Below are 17,849 nucleotides of genomic sequence, written 5' to 3' on the forward strand. Positions count from 1 at the left end.
TAAACAGAAGATTGGCAACAGATGTTAGCTCAGGTGCCAATCTTAAAAAAAAAAAAAGCAGCTAGTATTGGTGCAATACCATTAATTAAACCACAGACTTTATTCATATTTCATCAGGTTTTCCACTCCACATCCTTTTGCTGTTTCAGGATCCATTTGGGGTACTACATTGCATTTAGTCCCAATTGTGAAATCTATCTTTCAATTATTTTTTTCCTCTCAGTACATTGACTTTCTCAACTCAGTCTCTTCCTTCAAAAACCAAACACTCTTGACTTTATTCTTACCCAATCTCTTTCCTTACCTGCTTGAAAATAAATGGTTTACACCACAGTTCACACTCAGCAAGCCAGCATCATCAATGGAAGTGAGAGTTTATAATCCATGAGGAAATGGGGACAGTGAGGGTGAGATGAAGAGTTTGTCATCAGGCTAAGTTTATTCCATATAAATGACCATCTTTTATCAGAGATTAAGCCTTCCTATTTGAGGTAGGATTAAAATGCCCCTCCTTTTATGAAATGTTGGTATTAAAACATGATAATTTTAACAAATTATCCTTACTTGGCAAATTAAAAAGTCAGCAATCTTATTTTGGTTCTGAATTTTCATTGTGTTTGATTTCTAAAAATTTCACTGGTCTTACGACCTCCAAAATTCCAAGAGTCACTGGCCTTCTGTCAGTCCACACCTCCTCTCCCATCGCCCCTGTGTCCATGCCTCCCAGTTATCCCTGACCTCGTTTACAGGATCCTATTGGTTGTCGCATCTAAAGGACAAGGCCTTCCACTTCCTGCCCCGTCTCTGCTCCCAGGATCCTCTGAGGGTTTTCTCCTGGCTGCCTCTTCGTTGGTTTATTGGCTGCTCTGCCACATGGGCTGTGGGTGGCCTTTCTAAAATGCACTCTGGTCCTGTCACTGCCCTGCTCAGTGATCCTTAATGACTTCCTGTCATTTTCAGAATGAGATCCAGAGTCTTAGCTGGCACATCAGGCCCCCGTGCCCTGGCCCCTCCTCCCACCCGCCCGCAGGCCCGGCCTGTATACCAGTCACAGCTCTCCTGCGTGCTGGGCTCTCTTGTGCCTTTTGGCCTTTGCTTATGCTGATCCCTTTTTGAAGAATGCCCTTCCTTCCGACCCACCACTCTTAACTCCCAAACACCTCTGATTTGGGTTTTGTGCTAGCCTGCTTTACCTCACTTGATTGTGGCGAATGATGACTTGTCATCTCCCCACCAAGCTCCAGGGCTAGGAGTGTGTCACTTTGTATCCCCACTTTGACAGAATGCCTAGCCTGAGTCAGCTCCCAGGACATAGTAAATTGAATGTTTAAATAAAGAGGGGCTGTATCAATTTTATGTTTTTTAAAAAGAGAATCAATTTGCATTACAATAACCAGGTTAGAAATTTTTAAAAATTGTATATCTTTGTTTATGTAGTAAAAAATAATCCTCCCTCCCATTTCTGACCCTGAGTCTCTACTTCTCATGTCCAGTGGCCATCACATTGCCAGGGTTCCGTATGTCCTTCAAGAGATGTTCTCTGCACATATAAGTGTCCACGTGTGTGATCTGTGAGGATGTATACATGTACACACACCCTTTTAAAAAGCATTTGGTAGCATGTTATATATTGTTCTTTCACTGGGATTTTTCTACTTCGCAATGTATTTCGAAGACTTTTTCATGCCAGTCCCTATAAATCTTCTTCAATTTGGAAAAGTGTTCTAGGTTATTATGGTACAGACAAATCATAATTTTTTAACCAGGTCCTTATCGATAGGCATGTGGGCTCTTTACCCTCTGCTATTAGTAAATAATGCTGCACACTTCTTTGTGCACGACATGCATGTTCATCTGCAGAAAAAAATACAATAAATGTAATTTAAAATAATCAAATAAATCTATAGAATTATGCAAGATACAGGTAGTAGACAGGGGCAATGACGTGTGCCCCATGAGTCTGGAAAAAAGGAAGTGTGTACTCTGGGAAATCGGCCATAACAACATTTACGGTATGTCCGGCAATGCAGCCAGCACTCTAATTACATTATTTCGCTTAGTTTTCAAAAAACCTTACAGTGTAGGTACTATTTATTATCCTTATTTGATAGATAAGGAAGCTAAGAATCAGCAAGGTTAACTGACCCGCCCAGGGTCCCACAGCCAGTGAGGGTAGAACTGAGTCCCCCAGGGTTCCGACTGCGGGGCCTGTGGGTGGACCAGTGTCAGGTACTTTCCACTGTGTGCGGTCAGTGAGTCATCACTGAGCCCCAGCCGTGGGCCAGACACTGTGTTGGGAGCTGGGGACTTGAAGGTGGAAAGAGTCCCATGGTCCCTGCTTTCAAGGAGCTTACACTCTCGTGTGAGGGAGAGCGGCGGTCCACGATGAACTCTGCAAAGAGTTGTTCTGTGACAGCCGTGATGAGCGCTTGGGGAACAGGCACGGCGTGCTGTGAGAGATGTAACCTGCCAGGTTGAGAGTGGGAAGCGCCTCCTCTAGGCAGAGGGAGCAGCATGGCCAAAGACCCTGAAGAGTGAAGAACAGAAATGAGGCCGGTGCTGCTAGAGCAGAGGGATGGAAGATGGAATGGCTTGAAATGAAACTGGAGAGTCTGCGTGTGTGTGTGTGTGTCTGTGTGTGTGTGTGTGGTAGGGGAGATTGCAGATGTCCAGGGATGTGGTCAGGTGCTGTTTTAATGGGTCCTATCGAAAGTGAGAGCTGCAAGGTCACCTTTATGAGACAGAAAGGTTCCTAAGGCCAGGCCTGACTCCACAGTAATGGAGACACAGTGTGTGGACTCTGGGGTGGAAGGGGGCCCTAGCCTGGGAGAGCCCATGGTGCCATCCCATGGTGGAGGATGGAAGTTTCCACTTACCAAACTTCATGCCACCAGCGATCGGGACCTTCCAGCAGCCTGCTCTGGCTCTGATTCCATGCTCACCAAGCTATGGAGCCTCCATGGATGAGCTCCTGCAGGTCTGGTGGGCTGGATGGTTGTGATTCTCAGGGTAAACCAACAAAGAGGATCCTCTGGTAGCCTGGCTGCCATGAGCACACCCCTGGAAGCTGAATGCAGTGTCACGTTGTACTGGAAAGTCAGAGCGAGGGCCAGCCCTGGGACTGTGATAAACACACTAAGGGAATGCTGCATGTGGGAACCTGCCTGGGGGCCTGCTGGCTTGCGCCTGGTGGCCCCAGGCCTCAATGCTGTCTTTTTCCTGTAAACTGCGGCAGAGGAGACCTGAAGAAACCTCCACTGCAGCTGGATGAGAAGGCTGTGGCCCAGACAGGGGAGGGACGATCATGACTGGTATATAAACATAGTCATCTTGGTCGTGACGCAGGAAAAAGCTCAGGAACCCACTGAGGAAGAAAATCTCTGTCACATTTTGACTGTGGAGAAACAAACTTTTCCTCATGTCCCCAAATTCCCTGTGACCAGGTCTGGCCTAGTGGGCGAGGCACCTAGGGAGCAGGTGACAATAGACATCCCGGGCCTGGGCCCTGAGCGTCTGATTTGGTCGGTCTGAGGTGGTCCCAGCATCTGTGCTCTTAGAGTGTTTTCTTGTGTTTACAGCAACCCAATTGTAAGAGTCCAGTCCAGAATTTGAAAGTTGATATTAAAATTGTACAGACAAAAGACCGCAAGAGATTCTAAAAGTCTGGACGCTTGGGTGGGTGGGGCAGGGGTCGGATCGGGGCGGGGGGGGGTGTTCCTATCTTCACTGTGTACAGGCTGTGTGGGGTGTTTAAATCGGACGAGGACGGAGAGCTGGGTTCTGTTCGTAGGTCAGCCACACCCCACCGTGAGCCTTGGGCAGCACCTTTATCCTCTCTGAGCCTTAATTTCCCCATTTGTAAAAGGAGAGGTTTTGAGCAGATAAGCCATGCCATCCCCTTCGACTTCTACGAGAGCTTCTGTAGGCTAAGTTCATGCACCACCACCAGGGGGAGCTAAGTCCATGATTAGCTGTGCTTCGGATCAAAGTATGTAACCAAACAGTGGTCAGGACGGGTACCTTGTGTGTTTCAACCTGGCATCTACCTAGAAAAGAGGCCCAGGGTTTGAGAATCTTAGATGGGGGTATTTTGTAGACCAATTTATAATGTAAAATAAAATTGTAAATATTTCCAGTATAAAATAGGATAAGTTACACTGGTGGAAATTTCAGCTGTCTTTTGAGAATTCTTTCCTCCCCCCCCCCACCCCAAACTTCATGATTTTCCTCCATAATGTCTCTTATATAAGACCCACTGATATCCTGATACCACTGATACCCTGTTGCTCAGGGGGACATCTGGGATGGGCCTTCCCTACAATACTGTGCCCTATGAGAGTATGAGTGGGTTTGGTTCTCTTCAGTCTGGTCTCTATGATCTGGAGGGATAAGACATTCTCGGATGGTCAGAATGGTAATTGATACAAGGTTTTGTTTGAATTCAACTTAAGTTTGGGTGTTTTAGTTTCATTCTACCATTAACACAGAGCATATTATAATTATTTAATTGTGACTCTGTCTTCTTCAGTATTCTCTTGGTATTCCCTATTTCTGGCAAATATAGGTTCTGAAGAAATATCTGCATAGATGGATAGAGGATGGCTAGATGGTTGGTCCTTCCGGCCCTTAAATTTGTCTAAATGACTAATTGGAAAGAGAAAGTACATTTTCTCTGGTCTTAAATTCTGTGAACATGAATTCAGTAGTCACATTATTCAGTTGTCCACAATGGTGTGGTTCCTCGATATCCCCGTATTCCTATTTGACTTCTGATTTCCCCATCCTGTGAACTGATGGTCTTTCCTGGCCTCCCTGGACCCAAGCTGTGGCCACTTAACTATCCAGTAGTACCTAACTGCCTGTGGGGTCTTTCTTTCTGGTGTCTTCTGAGAACTAGGTGAGTTAGTAAGATGCTCTGTCTCCCTTCCCTGCTCATTAATTACATATGTTCCATGAGCTTTACATATATTATCCGAAATCCACACTAAAAGTTGAGTATCATTTCCATGTAATCATAGTAACTCCATTTATTGATGCCTGCTCTGTGCTAAGCCTGAATGTACAAAATCCAACACAATCTTCCTAACAGTCCCGCGAGATAGATGGGTAGAGACTATCTCGTCCTGATTTTTATAGAGGGACCAGAAGCTCAGATAAAGTATATAGAGAGTGAGCGGTAGAGCCAGGTACTGTGCCTGGGCAGTCTTAGTCCATAGCTGATGTTCTTAAATCACTTTATTCTGTTTCTCAGATGACCAACACACGATCGCATGTGGAGACAGGCTCAGAGCAATTAAGTAGAATGTCTAGGATTACGTAATTGTTAAGTGGCAGGGGCAGGATTCAAGTCAACTGTGTTTGCTGGTTAACTTATCTATCTTGGTACCTGAAGGCTATAAAGGCAAAGTTCTGTCTTTTATAAGACAGAGTTAAGTACGGGAATGTGTTTTTTCCCTCTGTGTACAGGAACTACAGCGGGTAGGTACCACGATCCCAGGCCTTCGCTTTCAAAGTATTTTCTTCCTCTGGCCACGTGGAAGCATCCATGAGCAGAAAGGTGGCAGTGGGGTTCTCACCCCCTTAGGACATGTCAGATTTTTTCAACCAGTCTATTTCAAAGTCTTTACTATCCTTACTGCTATCTATATAATTGTGATCACTTAGATTTCTTTTCCATGTATCTTTTAAATATTTGTCTATAAGTCATTTCCAATGACCAAGTTCACAACCATGGAACTTAAACTGACAGACGGGATAATGTCAGAAGACACTTGAGTCTATACCAGTTTATCATTTAACCGATGGCATTACATAAAGGCGATTCCATTTTGAATGAGTTTTACCATAAGAAGGACCCCGTCATTATCTTGTGAAGGACTCGAAGCTTGTAATCATCCTTAAATTGAAATTAGATATTATATATCAAATATACTAGAAAAATTCAAAAGCTTTCCACAATCGTGATGTCAGGATAGACGAATGTAGAGATTGCGGCTTGGGATCACAAACAACCCCAAGCCCCAGTGGCTTAACCCAGTAATAGCTGTTTTTTCATTCACAATTTATACCCGTTGTGGGTGAATGGGAGGCTCTGCTCCACGAAGTCCCTCAGGGACTCAGGTTCTTAGAGACTCCATCATCTTGTAACTGCACCTTCTGACCCGTGTGGTCTCCTTAGTCACTGTGGCAGGGAAGAGACAGCATAAGGTCCATGCACTATGTTTTGCTAACATCACTTCTGTTCATAGTCCTTTGGCCAGAACTAATTACACAGCCCCACCCAACTGCATGGAACAGGGAAAAGAGGCAGAACAGATGGAATGTTTGGTAGCACCACTCTCTCTGCTACAAACTAGATATTCGGAATAGAGCAATGAGTATATCAAGATTCATATATCTGAAGGTATCATCGTAATGGTATGTTTGCTCGAATACCTGCTTTAACATCTTCAATACGAGAAAAAAGAGGCCTTCGTCCTTTCATTTCTCCTCTTTTCTATGTTTCTTGGAACCATAGTTTTTGAACATGTCTCTTTGGTATTAAAAACCAACTCAGAGCCAAAGACTGCATTATGCTTATAAAATACCTTTTGTCTAAGGAACTGAGTTTCTTACCTTCTTTCGCCCTCCAAGATGTCTATTTCACACCCTCTTCTCTCTTCCAAAGTCTCTGACACCCTTCTGTCTTCCTCACTCCTAACTGATGTTGTATCTTCTTGTTTCACTGAGACCTGCAGTTATAAGAGAATTGCCTCATTGTCCCTTCTCCAGACCTGTCAGTGCCTCATCCTTCTCCCCAGTTACTCTGCGTTACTTCCCGTTACAGGTGGTAAATTCTCCTTGTTGTTATCCATGGCCACATTTCCACTTGTGGATTTCAACTACTCCCACCTGTTCAACAACTTTGCTCACCCAGTTATCTCCTTTTTATCCTGCACCGTTAATTTTGCCTCCTGTATTGGATTTTTCCATCAGCGCATGAACATAAATTTTTAAAAAAAATTGCCTCGACCTCCCCCTCCCCACTCTGCTCCTAAAGTAAAATCCCTCAAAAGAGTACTCTACTTACTACATCGACTTCCTCTTCTGTTCCTTTTTGAACTCACTCTAGCCTGGCATTCATCCCCACCATGCCACGAAATTGCTCTTGTCAAGGTTGCTATTGTATATCATCTTGCAAAATACACCAGTTTTTAGTTCCCGTCTTATTTGACTTTTCAGCAGCATTTGACACGTTTGATTACTCTCCAGATTTTCCTCCTTCTTCTTAGTCCCCCGTGCTGAAAGCTTAGTTCTGTTTCCTGGTTGCTTAATGTTGGAATGTCCTAGAGCTCTTCCCTGAGCCATTTCCTCTGTCTACAGTCATACCCAGATGATAGCATCTAATCCCAGGGCTTTAAATATTATTTACATACTGATAATTTTCAAACATATGTTTCCAGCCCAGGCTGCCCTCTTGAACTAACTTTTGTAACTAATTTCACGCTCAACACTTCCACTAGATGTAGCAGAGACATCTCAAGCTTAGCATGTCAAAAACAGACCTCTGAATTTCCCTACCCATGTACCTATTTACCTTCTGCTTCTCCCACAGTCTTATTTTTCTCAGTCATTGGCAACACCGTCTACCCAATTGCTCAAGCCAAAAATCTCATCCTTGATTCTTCTCTTTCCCTCTTACTCTCATCTAATTAATTAGCAAGTCCTATGTGCTCTACCTTCAAAATATATCTACATTCTGACCCTTTCTCACCTCCTCCGTTGCCACCATGCTATTGCACACCCTCCTCCTATCTTCCTGGATTTTCCAATGAGAACATCTCAGCAGATTTGCTTTCGGTGATGGGGAGAGCAGTATACCTTCATCATTTTGCCTCAGGCTTATCGCATTTCTCACCCAGTACAGCTATGGGTTCTACTTACATCACAGATATTGATCCTGTCACCTTCCAACATGACTTCCTGCTGATGAGCAGGAAGTAGCAGACCATCGATATGCCTTGGTGAGATACATATATGTCAGAGAGTTGGAGGTGAACTCCACGGAAATTGAGAGCCCTGCCATCTCAATAAAGTGTCTAGGATCCCGTGCCTTACTTTTACTTCCTACCTTAAGAAAGCAGCACAACTCTTCGTGGATCTTTTTTGGTTTTCAAGGTAACATATACCACGTTCGAGTTTGCTTCTCTGATTCATTTGCCAAGTAACCCCAGAGCTGCCAGTGTTAAGTGGGGCCCAGCCGCTGGTCCAGACTGTAGTGTAAGCAGCTGTGTCACTTGCTCCTTATGATCTAGCAGATTCAGGCGCTGAGAGTGTTTGTGGCCTACAGGGCTAGGGCTATCTGGATGCTTGCCGACACCTGTGGCATGCCTCAGTAGGAAAATTATAGCTTGCACCTCCAGGGTTTTTGAGAAAAGACAGGATGCATTTGCAGAAAAGTGCTCTGATTTTGAGAAACAGCTCTTGGATTTCTACTGGGCAAAGGCTACCGTTTTGGCTAGAGGCTCCAAGTCTTGCAAAGAACGAGATTTGGAGATCAGTGACGAGTTCTGGGGAAGAGGTATTTGGATGGACTTCTCAGAATAAGACAAAGGACAAGATGTTTGTGTTTCATGTGACTGATCACCAAAGGGCACTCAGTGCAAAGGAGGTTTTCAGTAATTGGCTGGATGAGATGCTCTCCTCTAGGGATGTCAGTCAGCTTCTTTCCCCGGCCCCCTACTGCTCACTGGGTTCATAGACAAAGTGCCCAGGTAGCAAGGATGGGGGCTGTGCATGGACTCAACAACATGAACCTCCTCTTAGCAAGATTAATCTGGCTACTTCACAGGGGAGAATAAGGCTGAGCCCCCACTGAGGTGCCATGCTCCAGGGGGTCCAGCAGTAACCTGGAGGCAGGTCAGTCACACTGGACTCTTCCCCATGGAGGAGGCAGCAGTTTGTCCTCCCCGGATTAGGCACCTATTCTGAATATGAACGTGCCTTCCTTGCATGCATGCTTCTTCAGCAACATTGTGTGTAAACTGACTGAATGCCTTATTTTCCATCATTGTATCCCATATAAGACTGCTTCACATTATTTCGCTATAACTAAATTTATTTATTAAACAAATAGACATACATAAATAAGGTAAAGAGCACCAAATTTCCTTCTGTTAGCATACACTCCATCATCTAGAAATAGATGTCCTGAGAGAATGAGGGGGTGGCCTATTGGAGATGTTTGTTCCCTCATTAGCTAAGAGACGACACTTCACAAGGTCGGAGTGCAGTCTTACGAGATGTGATATATGCTCGTAATCAGTGACCAGTACTTGGTCCTGTTTCTTCTATAGCTGGAAGCAAAGGATGGAAGTGGGAGTAATATTTCTTAGACTCACACATCACCAACAAGAAAAAAATGTTGCTTCCTTTCCACAACTTTGGGTTCTACCAGGTTAGAGATCTTGGTAGTCAAAGAATGAATGCTGTCACCTGAAGGACAACAATGACTCATGAGCTAGAAATTCAGATTGCTCCTGGGCTATTTGGGGCTCCTAATGCCACTGGACAAAAAAAAAGGGCATCGCTATATTGGCTCAGGTGATCCATCCTGTTCATCAAGGAGAAACAAGAGTTGCTGGTTCCTAGTGGAATTAGGGAGGAGTATTTCTGGGACCCGGGAGATCCCTTCAAGTGCCTTCTAATACTGGCATGTCCAATGGCAAGAATTAATAGAAGACTAAAGCATCTTCTACCTGCAAGGCCAGGAAGTGCTCACGCCCTGCAGCAGTTGGAGGAGGTTTGGATCATAGCACCAGATATAGAATCTTGATGAGTTGAGGATGAAGGGAAGATGGAATGGATAGCAGAGTGAGAAAGTTATAAATACAGCTACTACCTTGTGACCCACTGCAGCATCCAGGCCCGTAGTAGCTACCCATATTTTCTTCCTTACTCAGTTGTGAATACATTTATATGTAAACCAATATTTACCCTCTCCTTTTCTCCTGCTATTTTAGATAGGGCAAATTGGTACCAATTTGCCTTATCATTCTGGTGCATAGGTTACAAAGATGAATTGGGATTGACTCAAGGGAAATATCAGCCAGAGGCGTATAGAGACTGCTGAGAATTGGCAGGAGTGGGTGGAGGAGAAGACAGAGAAGAAGCATGCTTTCACCCGTGTGAGGGAGAGTTGCCTTGTGTTAGGTAGGCTGTGTTGTGCTACTACTGTCATTTGGAAGTTTAAGTGTGGGAAGAAGGGTATGTGTGGATGAGAATAGCCAGAAGGTCAGATGGAGGAGGATGCTGTGGATTGTTTTGCTCAACACTCATTTTAACGCCTTTATGCTAGATGGACTTGCCTTTGTGTACTGTGGAGGTTAGAAAGATAAAAACGGCCTTTGCACCTGGTGTGTTGGATGTAGCGTAGGCTCTGTCTAGTAGACCTACCTGCAAGCGTCTTGGAAGGAAGATGTGAGCAAGGTGAGGCAGCCTCCACGCATATGGAGACCAGCCCTTCCTGCAGGCACAGCACTGGAGGCATATGGAGGCGGTCCTAGTGTCTTCTCCAAGGCATCGTTGCGCCCTAGGTGCTGAGTGCTGGGGAGCAGAAGCAGTGGGATTTCCACCAGAGCAGCCTGGGGGTTTTGTTTCTAAATCTGGCTGCTGACGTTCCTGGCTCTGTAGCACTGAGCCTTTCCCGTGGTTTGAGTAGATACTCTGTGAGCTGCCTGTTGCGTCTGCTGAGCCCTTTCCGCTTAAACAACCAAGAGGACTTTCTGTGGCCTGAAACCAAGAGCCCGTTTGACACAATAGGCATTCCAGACCGTTTGGATGGATGGGTGAATGAATACGCGATGGAAAATTGGGGGGCAGCTTCCCTCCCAACTAAATGGCCCCAAACTGCAGTCATTTTAGTTTGTGTTTCTTCTTCTTTTCTATTTCTTCCTTTCGTATTAGTTTCTCACCTTCCTTCTCTGCCTTCACTCTTCTGCCTCTGAGAGTGCCAACCACCCTCATTTGCAGTGGCTAAACTGCTAAGAGCTAAAAGCTGTGCCCTAAACTGAAGCGAATTCTAAGGAAAGGAAGATTGGGCCATGAGCGAAGGCCTTTCCCACAGAACAAAGCGCATGCGTTTCAATGCATTGGTTCCTGACCACTGTGTTAGCCATTCGGGTGCCTTTTTGGCTCTTTGTCAATATGCGCTGATGTTTCTAGAGGTTCAGTTACCCCAGACCCTGACACCTTCCTGAATGGAGCACAGTGGGATTCCGTGTTTTCGAATCGGACGGATTTTTCCATGCCTGTCTGTTTCGCCTATTTAAGTGATAAAGTTGCCGCCTAAAAAGGAATTTTAAATGGTGAAAATAATGGGTTCAGCCTAATTTGTATTGTATTAATTAAGTTAACTCTATTATTGATAGGCACTTGATGTGCACTGATCATTATCCTTAGATAATCTTCTTTCCCACCATTACTGACCTTTGAGGGGCCCATCGGCTTCTTGCCTTTCTCCACCCGCTTGTGGGAGAAGTCTTTGTGGGAGCTCCCACACAGGGGCATGGCTGAGAGGGTCGCAAGCATGAAGGAGGAGCGTGCTCTGGCACCACTGGTTCAAGGAACCGTGGGCTCCTTACTCATCTTCCACCATGCCCTGCTCTTTGCACTTCTGGATTTCCACATACGACGACCCTTGAATGGAACTGATGAAAGGGGAAATCAGCTTGGTGATGAACTTCCCTGAGCACACAATTGGCACAGGAAGGATGGAGCCGGGAAGTGTCCGTCACGGAGGCCCACGTGGAACCCTTCCTAGAGCTTATTTTGTGTTGCTGGAGTTACCGCTGTGTAACAGCAAGTATCCAGGCACCTCTAAACGTTCCTGTTCTTGCATATACCAAAAAGCCATGGCCATCGCCAAGGTCAGTGATACTAAATAAATGTAATGGAAGCTTTAACTTCAGGGAGGACTCGGGGGGCAGGATGGGGAAGGGGGTCAGGAAATCTCCACAGTAACAGTTTTTAGTAGCAGGAGACTGATGAGAGTCGTTGCCGGAAAAAATGGTGCGAATTGAAAAAGTCATATAAGGAAATGTTGGGTAAATGGAAGCTGAATTGTGGCAGCTTTGAACTTGGAGGAGGGACACAATGGCCTCATACAGATGTGGGGTCTGAGGGGTCCTGTCTGTCCTTAACCTGCTGGCCCTCTGTTAAAGCCCCCAGACGGTAGGGCATCTCAGAGAAGATTATTCCTGGAGAACAGCTCACTCCACCACGTGCCAGGTGGGCTTGGGGAGTAGACCGAAGCTTGTAGGCCACTCTGGTGCATGGTGTGATGTCATGCGTGCAAAGGACTCGGAGCAAAACTTGTGGACAAAACCCTGGAACGGGTGGATTTTAGACGTGCTGGTTGGTGGTCTGGCTGGGCTGCTTGTTCATTTTGATGCAATTCACTACCGAGTGGCTTGCAGTGAACTGAGCTGTCAGCTGTACAAGCCCAGGAGAGAGGCGGCTGAAGCAAGGGTTTAAAATGACTGCAACCTTAGCGAGTGTAGCAATGTCCCCAGTGGAGAAGCTCCTGCAGCGCGGGGTGGAAGGTCGGTTGACCACACCCTTATCAGCCTCTGTTATGTAACTAATTGGAAACCAACTATGTAATGTGGTATATGTACTATTATAACTATCTTCCATTTTGCATCTTAAATGAGACCAGGACTTGGTTTATTCCATTAGTCAAATATTCCTTTGTCCTTTAGATATTTGTGCACTTGTCTCTCTCAAAGAGGAAGTTTCTGGAGGCACGCACTGTGTCTGGCACGTTGTCATGCACACGTGGTGTCTCCTCCAGTGTCTCAGAGGCAGCAGGAGCTGGTCGGTGATTTGGGGCGTGAGTGAAAGACTTTTACTTCACCCATGGATGACGTAACGCCCCTCTGGCTTTTCCCCCCTCTAGTTGTGCATGTCCGACAAACTGTGGGAGCAGATAGTTCAGTCCGCCTGTGACAACATCACCCCTGACATGCGGGCCCTGGCCGAGGACATGGGCTGGAGACAGATGTTCTTCACCAACAAGCTGCAACTCCAGCGGCAGCTCCGCAAGAGGAAGCAGAGACAAGAGAGCCAGAGGGACGGTCCACTTTAGGAACACGCTCTCCTCCCTGCAGGGAAGTAGGGGCCGGGCTGGGTTTCTCTTCTGTGTCCAAATCCCTCCTGTTTCCTCTGATTAGGAACGAAGAGGTTTTGCTGATCCAAGGTGCCATCTGGAAAGCACAGGGTACTTGCACACTAACGCAGTGCGCTGCCTGAACCACAGTCCCAAAGTCGTGAGGATCAAATCATGGCCCCAGCACAAGGGCTGCAGGACAGGAAGCCCGCAGTCCCCATCTTCCCCTCCCCTGACACCCACAGGAAGAGAGGCTTCTGCTGTATGGAAACAAACAATAAACCATTATTAGCAGGTTTTTATTACATATCTGTTTTATCCAGGCATTGGAAAGGATAGCTGGGTTTTTGAATTTTTTCCTGGTGTTGTGTTATCTGAGTCCATCCATGGAACAGGTGGCTGCTGGTCCCCACAGGGGACTGTGAGGGACAAGGCCCTCCCGGTGAGGGCAGCTGCCTTCCCAACTCTGTCCCGCTAAGTTTGTAGTCAGGGCCCCATCCTGTGGGCCCAGGATGCTAGGTTCCGTCCCCCGCAGATAGACACCCTCTGACCTGGCCCTGGGGTGTGGCGAGAGGGAAGTCCAGGCATCTTGTTCGCAGACCTCGTCCAGAGTCCAACTTCCCAGGACTTCACATTGTCAAATAAACCCATGAACATTTCTCAGACGGATGCTGCTTCCCCAAAGGCATGTGGACAGCTACCACTTTTATTACAAGGGTTTTAACGAACACAGGCTATGGGTAACAGTGAAAACTCGAGTACCGTCTGTGCTCTGCAACCTGGCAGAGGGGTGAAAACAGTACCCTTTTGGGGAAGGAAATTCCACCTCCCCAAGATGGGTTATTGACAAATTGTTTGCTTCCTGCACTCTCAGGATGAGTAAGTTTCCCCAGACATGAACTCACAGCAACAAATCATCTGATGACTCCTTTCAGGCTGCAGTGCAAACGAGTTTTCAACCTCCCGTTGCCTTATTAACCTTATCATTTCTTCTTCTCTGCAACCTCCACTTCGCTATCTAGAAAAAATAATACGTACCTCCCTCCCCCTCCCCATGCCAGAGAAATTTCCTGTGATGCAGCAGGACCTCCCGAAGGGTGCGGAAGAGGTGGACTCTGGCTGTTTTCTCCACCTAAGTCCTTCTGGAATGGCTCCATAGCCATGTCTTAGTGACAGATTTTTTTTTTTAATTTTACTAAACCTGTGTTAATATCAAATCAGATTTTAACCCCCATGCACACACCATTAACCCTCAGTTGTAGATTTCCAGAGACATCCGGGGAGCCTGTCATGTTGTATCTCGATTTAGTCTAAGCACAGGGCAAAGATTTACCTGGGGAGAGCCCCAGGCCGCCTGCTCTGCCCAGGAGAGAGCCTGCCAGGGCAGTGCAGGGTGACTGGCAGGCAGGCAGGGGACACGTGTGTCTGCACCACCATGCTTCTCCCTGAAGTTCCAGACTTCACTCCTGGCCAGGTTTTCAGTGACAGAACATAGGGAAATGCCACGCCTGCACAACAATTGTGTGTATGCACAACAATTGTGTGTATGCACAATTTGGTCTGTTGAAGTAACTGTGTAAATATAAAATTACAACTCATTTGCAACATCGATGTGAAATGTCGATAGCTTAAAAATGTCCCGTGCCGTGTTTTATCAACTAACCGAGACTCTGTATGGGCATGCCTAATAATCCAGGTTCAGCATCAATCAGTAAGAACACAAATGTAGCCATTTGAAAATTGTTACTATCTCTATAAAATATTCTTAAAATAGATGCTGAAGGCAAATAATTAAAAATGAGTTATTAACATGTTGACTGTGTTAAATAATAGTTAAAATAACATGGGTTACTAGATTATTTCCGTAATTATTTGCCCTAATAATCTGGGTGCCTTATTACTTGGTTGTAATTATTTTTGCCAAACTAGGAACCGTATCATCAGCCTAAAATCTTGCATGGCACCAGCGTCTTTGGCAGTGGAAACATTTTACCCATCTCTGCCTGGCCTCATTTCCTGTGTTAGATCCCACATGACGATCCCATCGGATGGGAGTAGGCAGGATGGTCTTGAGTCTGCCTCTATCGACAGCTTTCATACTCATAGATAAGTCTCCTTTGTCAATGACATACCATTTCAGAGTGAAATGCTGCAGCATTTTATCGTCTTGCTTTTTCTCATCTTTTCAGTCAAAAATGTTTCTACTCTGTTATCATTTACCATTGTAGTTGGAAAAATAGAACACTGTTATTTTCTGATGGTTTATATGTTTTGTGTTACAGAACCATTTATTAACAACAGCAAATGTGACTAATTTATGAACTGAAAAAATAAATAGATTTTACTGTATGTCAGCTTCTATTGCTGCTTTTTTCCTGAACAGGTTGGCATAGGATGTGCATTAAACCTTGGTTATATGGAATCCAGAATGTTTTATTTTACTGAGATTATGATGGGGGACGGGGGGATGCAGGGGTTGGGACAATGCACTAGTCACCACTTATTGTTTTCCGAGCTGCTTGTGTCCAAGATGGTCATCAGCCCTCACTGCTTACCCCAAACGGACTTGCAAGATGCTGAAGAATAATATAAAACAACCTCATTAACAAACAGAAAACTTCAGTGCAGCATAGTTTTTTGCTCTGAGCTTTAGTGTAATGACTTTTATCTTCAGTTTGTATTAAGATGGTAGACTGTGAGAGAGTATCCAGGCTTTTCAACTCTGAATGGTTGGTTTCAACTTGAAATGAATGTCTTTGGATGTTAAAACGTTAAGTAGAGAAGGTACCACCACACTAAAGAAAATGTGCACTCACAATTAAAAGCATAACGTTATGTACTAGGTCATTTTACAAAGTAAAATTAATATCTTAGTTTTAACTACTTATTGTTTTTCTTTTTGTTTTTCTTTTTTTGGTGAGGAAGATTGTCCCTGAACTAACATCTGTGCCAATATTCCTCTGTTTTGTGTGTGGGATGCCGGCACAGCATGGCTTGATGAGTGGTGTGCGCCCGGGATCCAAACCTGTGAACCCTGGGCGCCAAACCTGAGCGCATAGACTTAACCACTATGCCACTCAGCCAGTCCCTATTGTTTTTTTTTTTTTTTTTTGGAAGATTAGCCCTGAGCTAACTACTGCCAATCCTCCTCTTTTCGCTGAGGAAGACTGGCCCTGAACTAACATCCATGCCCATCTTCTTCTACTTTATATGTGGGACGCCTACCAAAGCATGGCTTTTGCCAAGTGGTGCCATGTCCACACCTGGGATCCGAACCGGCGAACCCTGGGCTGCTGAGAAGTGGAACATGCGCACTTAACCGCTGCACTACCCAGCTGGTCCCCACTATTTATTGTTTTGAAATGAGATCTTCCACGCATGGGGACAGCATGAGTTTGCCCTTGCAACGTGGAACCCTCAGGGTTGGGAGCTATAGAGGACTTCCTGATTCTCATGTTCCCTCAAACATAGATCTCCATTCAGAAAAGTTATTTTCAATTGGGAAATCTGTTCTACCCATCCAGAAAGCCTTAGAACCATAGATCCATGGTCACAGACTGAGTTGGAATAACCTTAGAAATAACAATAATAAGAGCAGCTTCCATTTACTGAGTGTCTACTGCATACTAAGAAATAAACAGGTAGTAACGAGTTTAATTTTTATAGCAACTCTTGAAAGTAAGTGATGCTATTTCTGTCTTATAGATCAGGGATCTAGAAACTATGGCACAGGTCTCATCTGACGAGCTTCCTGTTTCTGTATATAAAGTTTTATTGAACCACAGTTTATATATTTTCTATGGCCACTTTCATACAATGACAGAGTTAGATAGTCATGATACAGACTGTATGGCCTGCAAAGCCTCAATTATTCTCAGAGAATAAGTTCATTTTCCTGAGGTTTCGTAATTAATAAGTGGTTTCATAACTAATAAAACCAAGAGTCAAGTCTGTACTTCCTGAGTCTGTGTTCTTAAACACAAATGTCACACCACTTCTCCTCTCAGAGCCGACACCACGTTTGACCAGTGGAACTTGCAAAGGTGGTAGGGTTTGCCCAAAGTCACATTTGACATGATAAGGGAGAAGACTTTGAGCGTAATGTCAGAGACCATTCTAATCTAGTTGTCCAGAGAATATCCCAAGCTCTTGATGAACTAAATTATTGCTAATTTTTTTAATGATCAAGTATCTTAAGTTCATTTAAGTAATAAGTAAGGAGTAAATTCTTCTTCCAGACCCTCACACACTCTTAGGGAAAACTATGGAAAGGACTGAGTAAAGGAGTTGAATAAGGCACTCTGGTACTTTCCCAAACTCCATCCTCCCTTCTTCCTGCCTCTTTCCACCACTTGGGAACCAGTCCCTCCCAGAGAACTCTTACCTCTTTCTACTTCACCTAACAACAGAAGAGGCTCCCCAGTGCCAGTCTGAGACCGGCAACCCAGCCCCCACTGCTTCGCATTATTGGCAGTCCACGCAAGCTCACCTGTAGCACCTTCAATGCATTGTCAGTGATCTCTGCTCTCTGCCGTGACTCAGTTTCCCTTTCCGAGATGTCAAATGCTGCTGCTTCTCAGTCTCTGCAATTCAACAGCAGCATTCTCTCCCCACCTCACTGATCTCTGAACATCCTGATTCTGGAGACCTCCAGTCCACGTAAGCCACACTCCATCCATTATTATATTTAAGGATAGATCAC

General features: G+C 45.2%; 1 protein-coding gene across 2 annotated transcripts in view; it reads left to right on the forward strand.

Annotated features, from left to right (window-relative positions):
• The window catches only part of FBXO36 (F-box protein 36), an 86,002-nt gene extending 70,506 nt beyond the window's left edge, over positions 1–15,496 (forward strand). For both annotated transcript variants that reach the window (XM_070620044.1, XM_070620045.1), the window contains one exon: positions 12,938–15,496. In XM_070620044.1, the coding sequence (XP_070476145.1) occupies positions 12,938–13,126 (189 nt within the window). In that variant the 3' untranslated portion in view covers positions 13,127–15,496. The remainder of the gene's footprint in view (positions 1–12,937) is intronic.
• Positions 15,497–17,849: the final 2,353 nt, after the last annotated feature.

This window comes from Equus przewalskii, chromosome 5 (assembly GCF_037783145.1).
Source record: "Equus przewalskii isolate Varuska chromosome 5, EquPr2, whole genome shotgun sequence".
NCBI classification, from domain to species: Eukaryota; Metazoa; Chordata; class Mammalia; order Perissodactyla; family Equidae; genus Equus; species Equus przewalskii.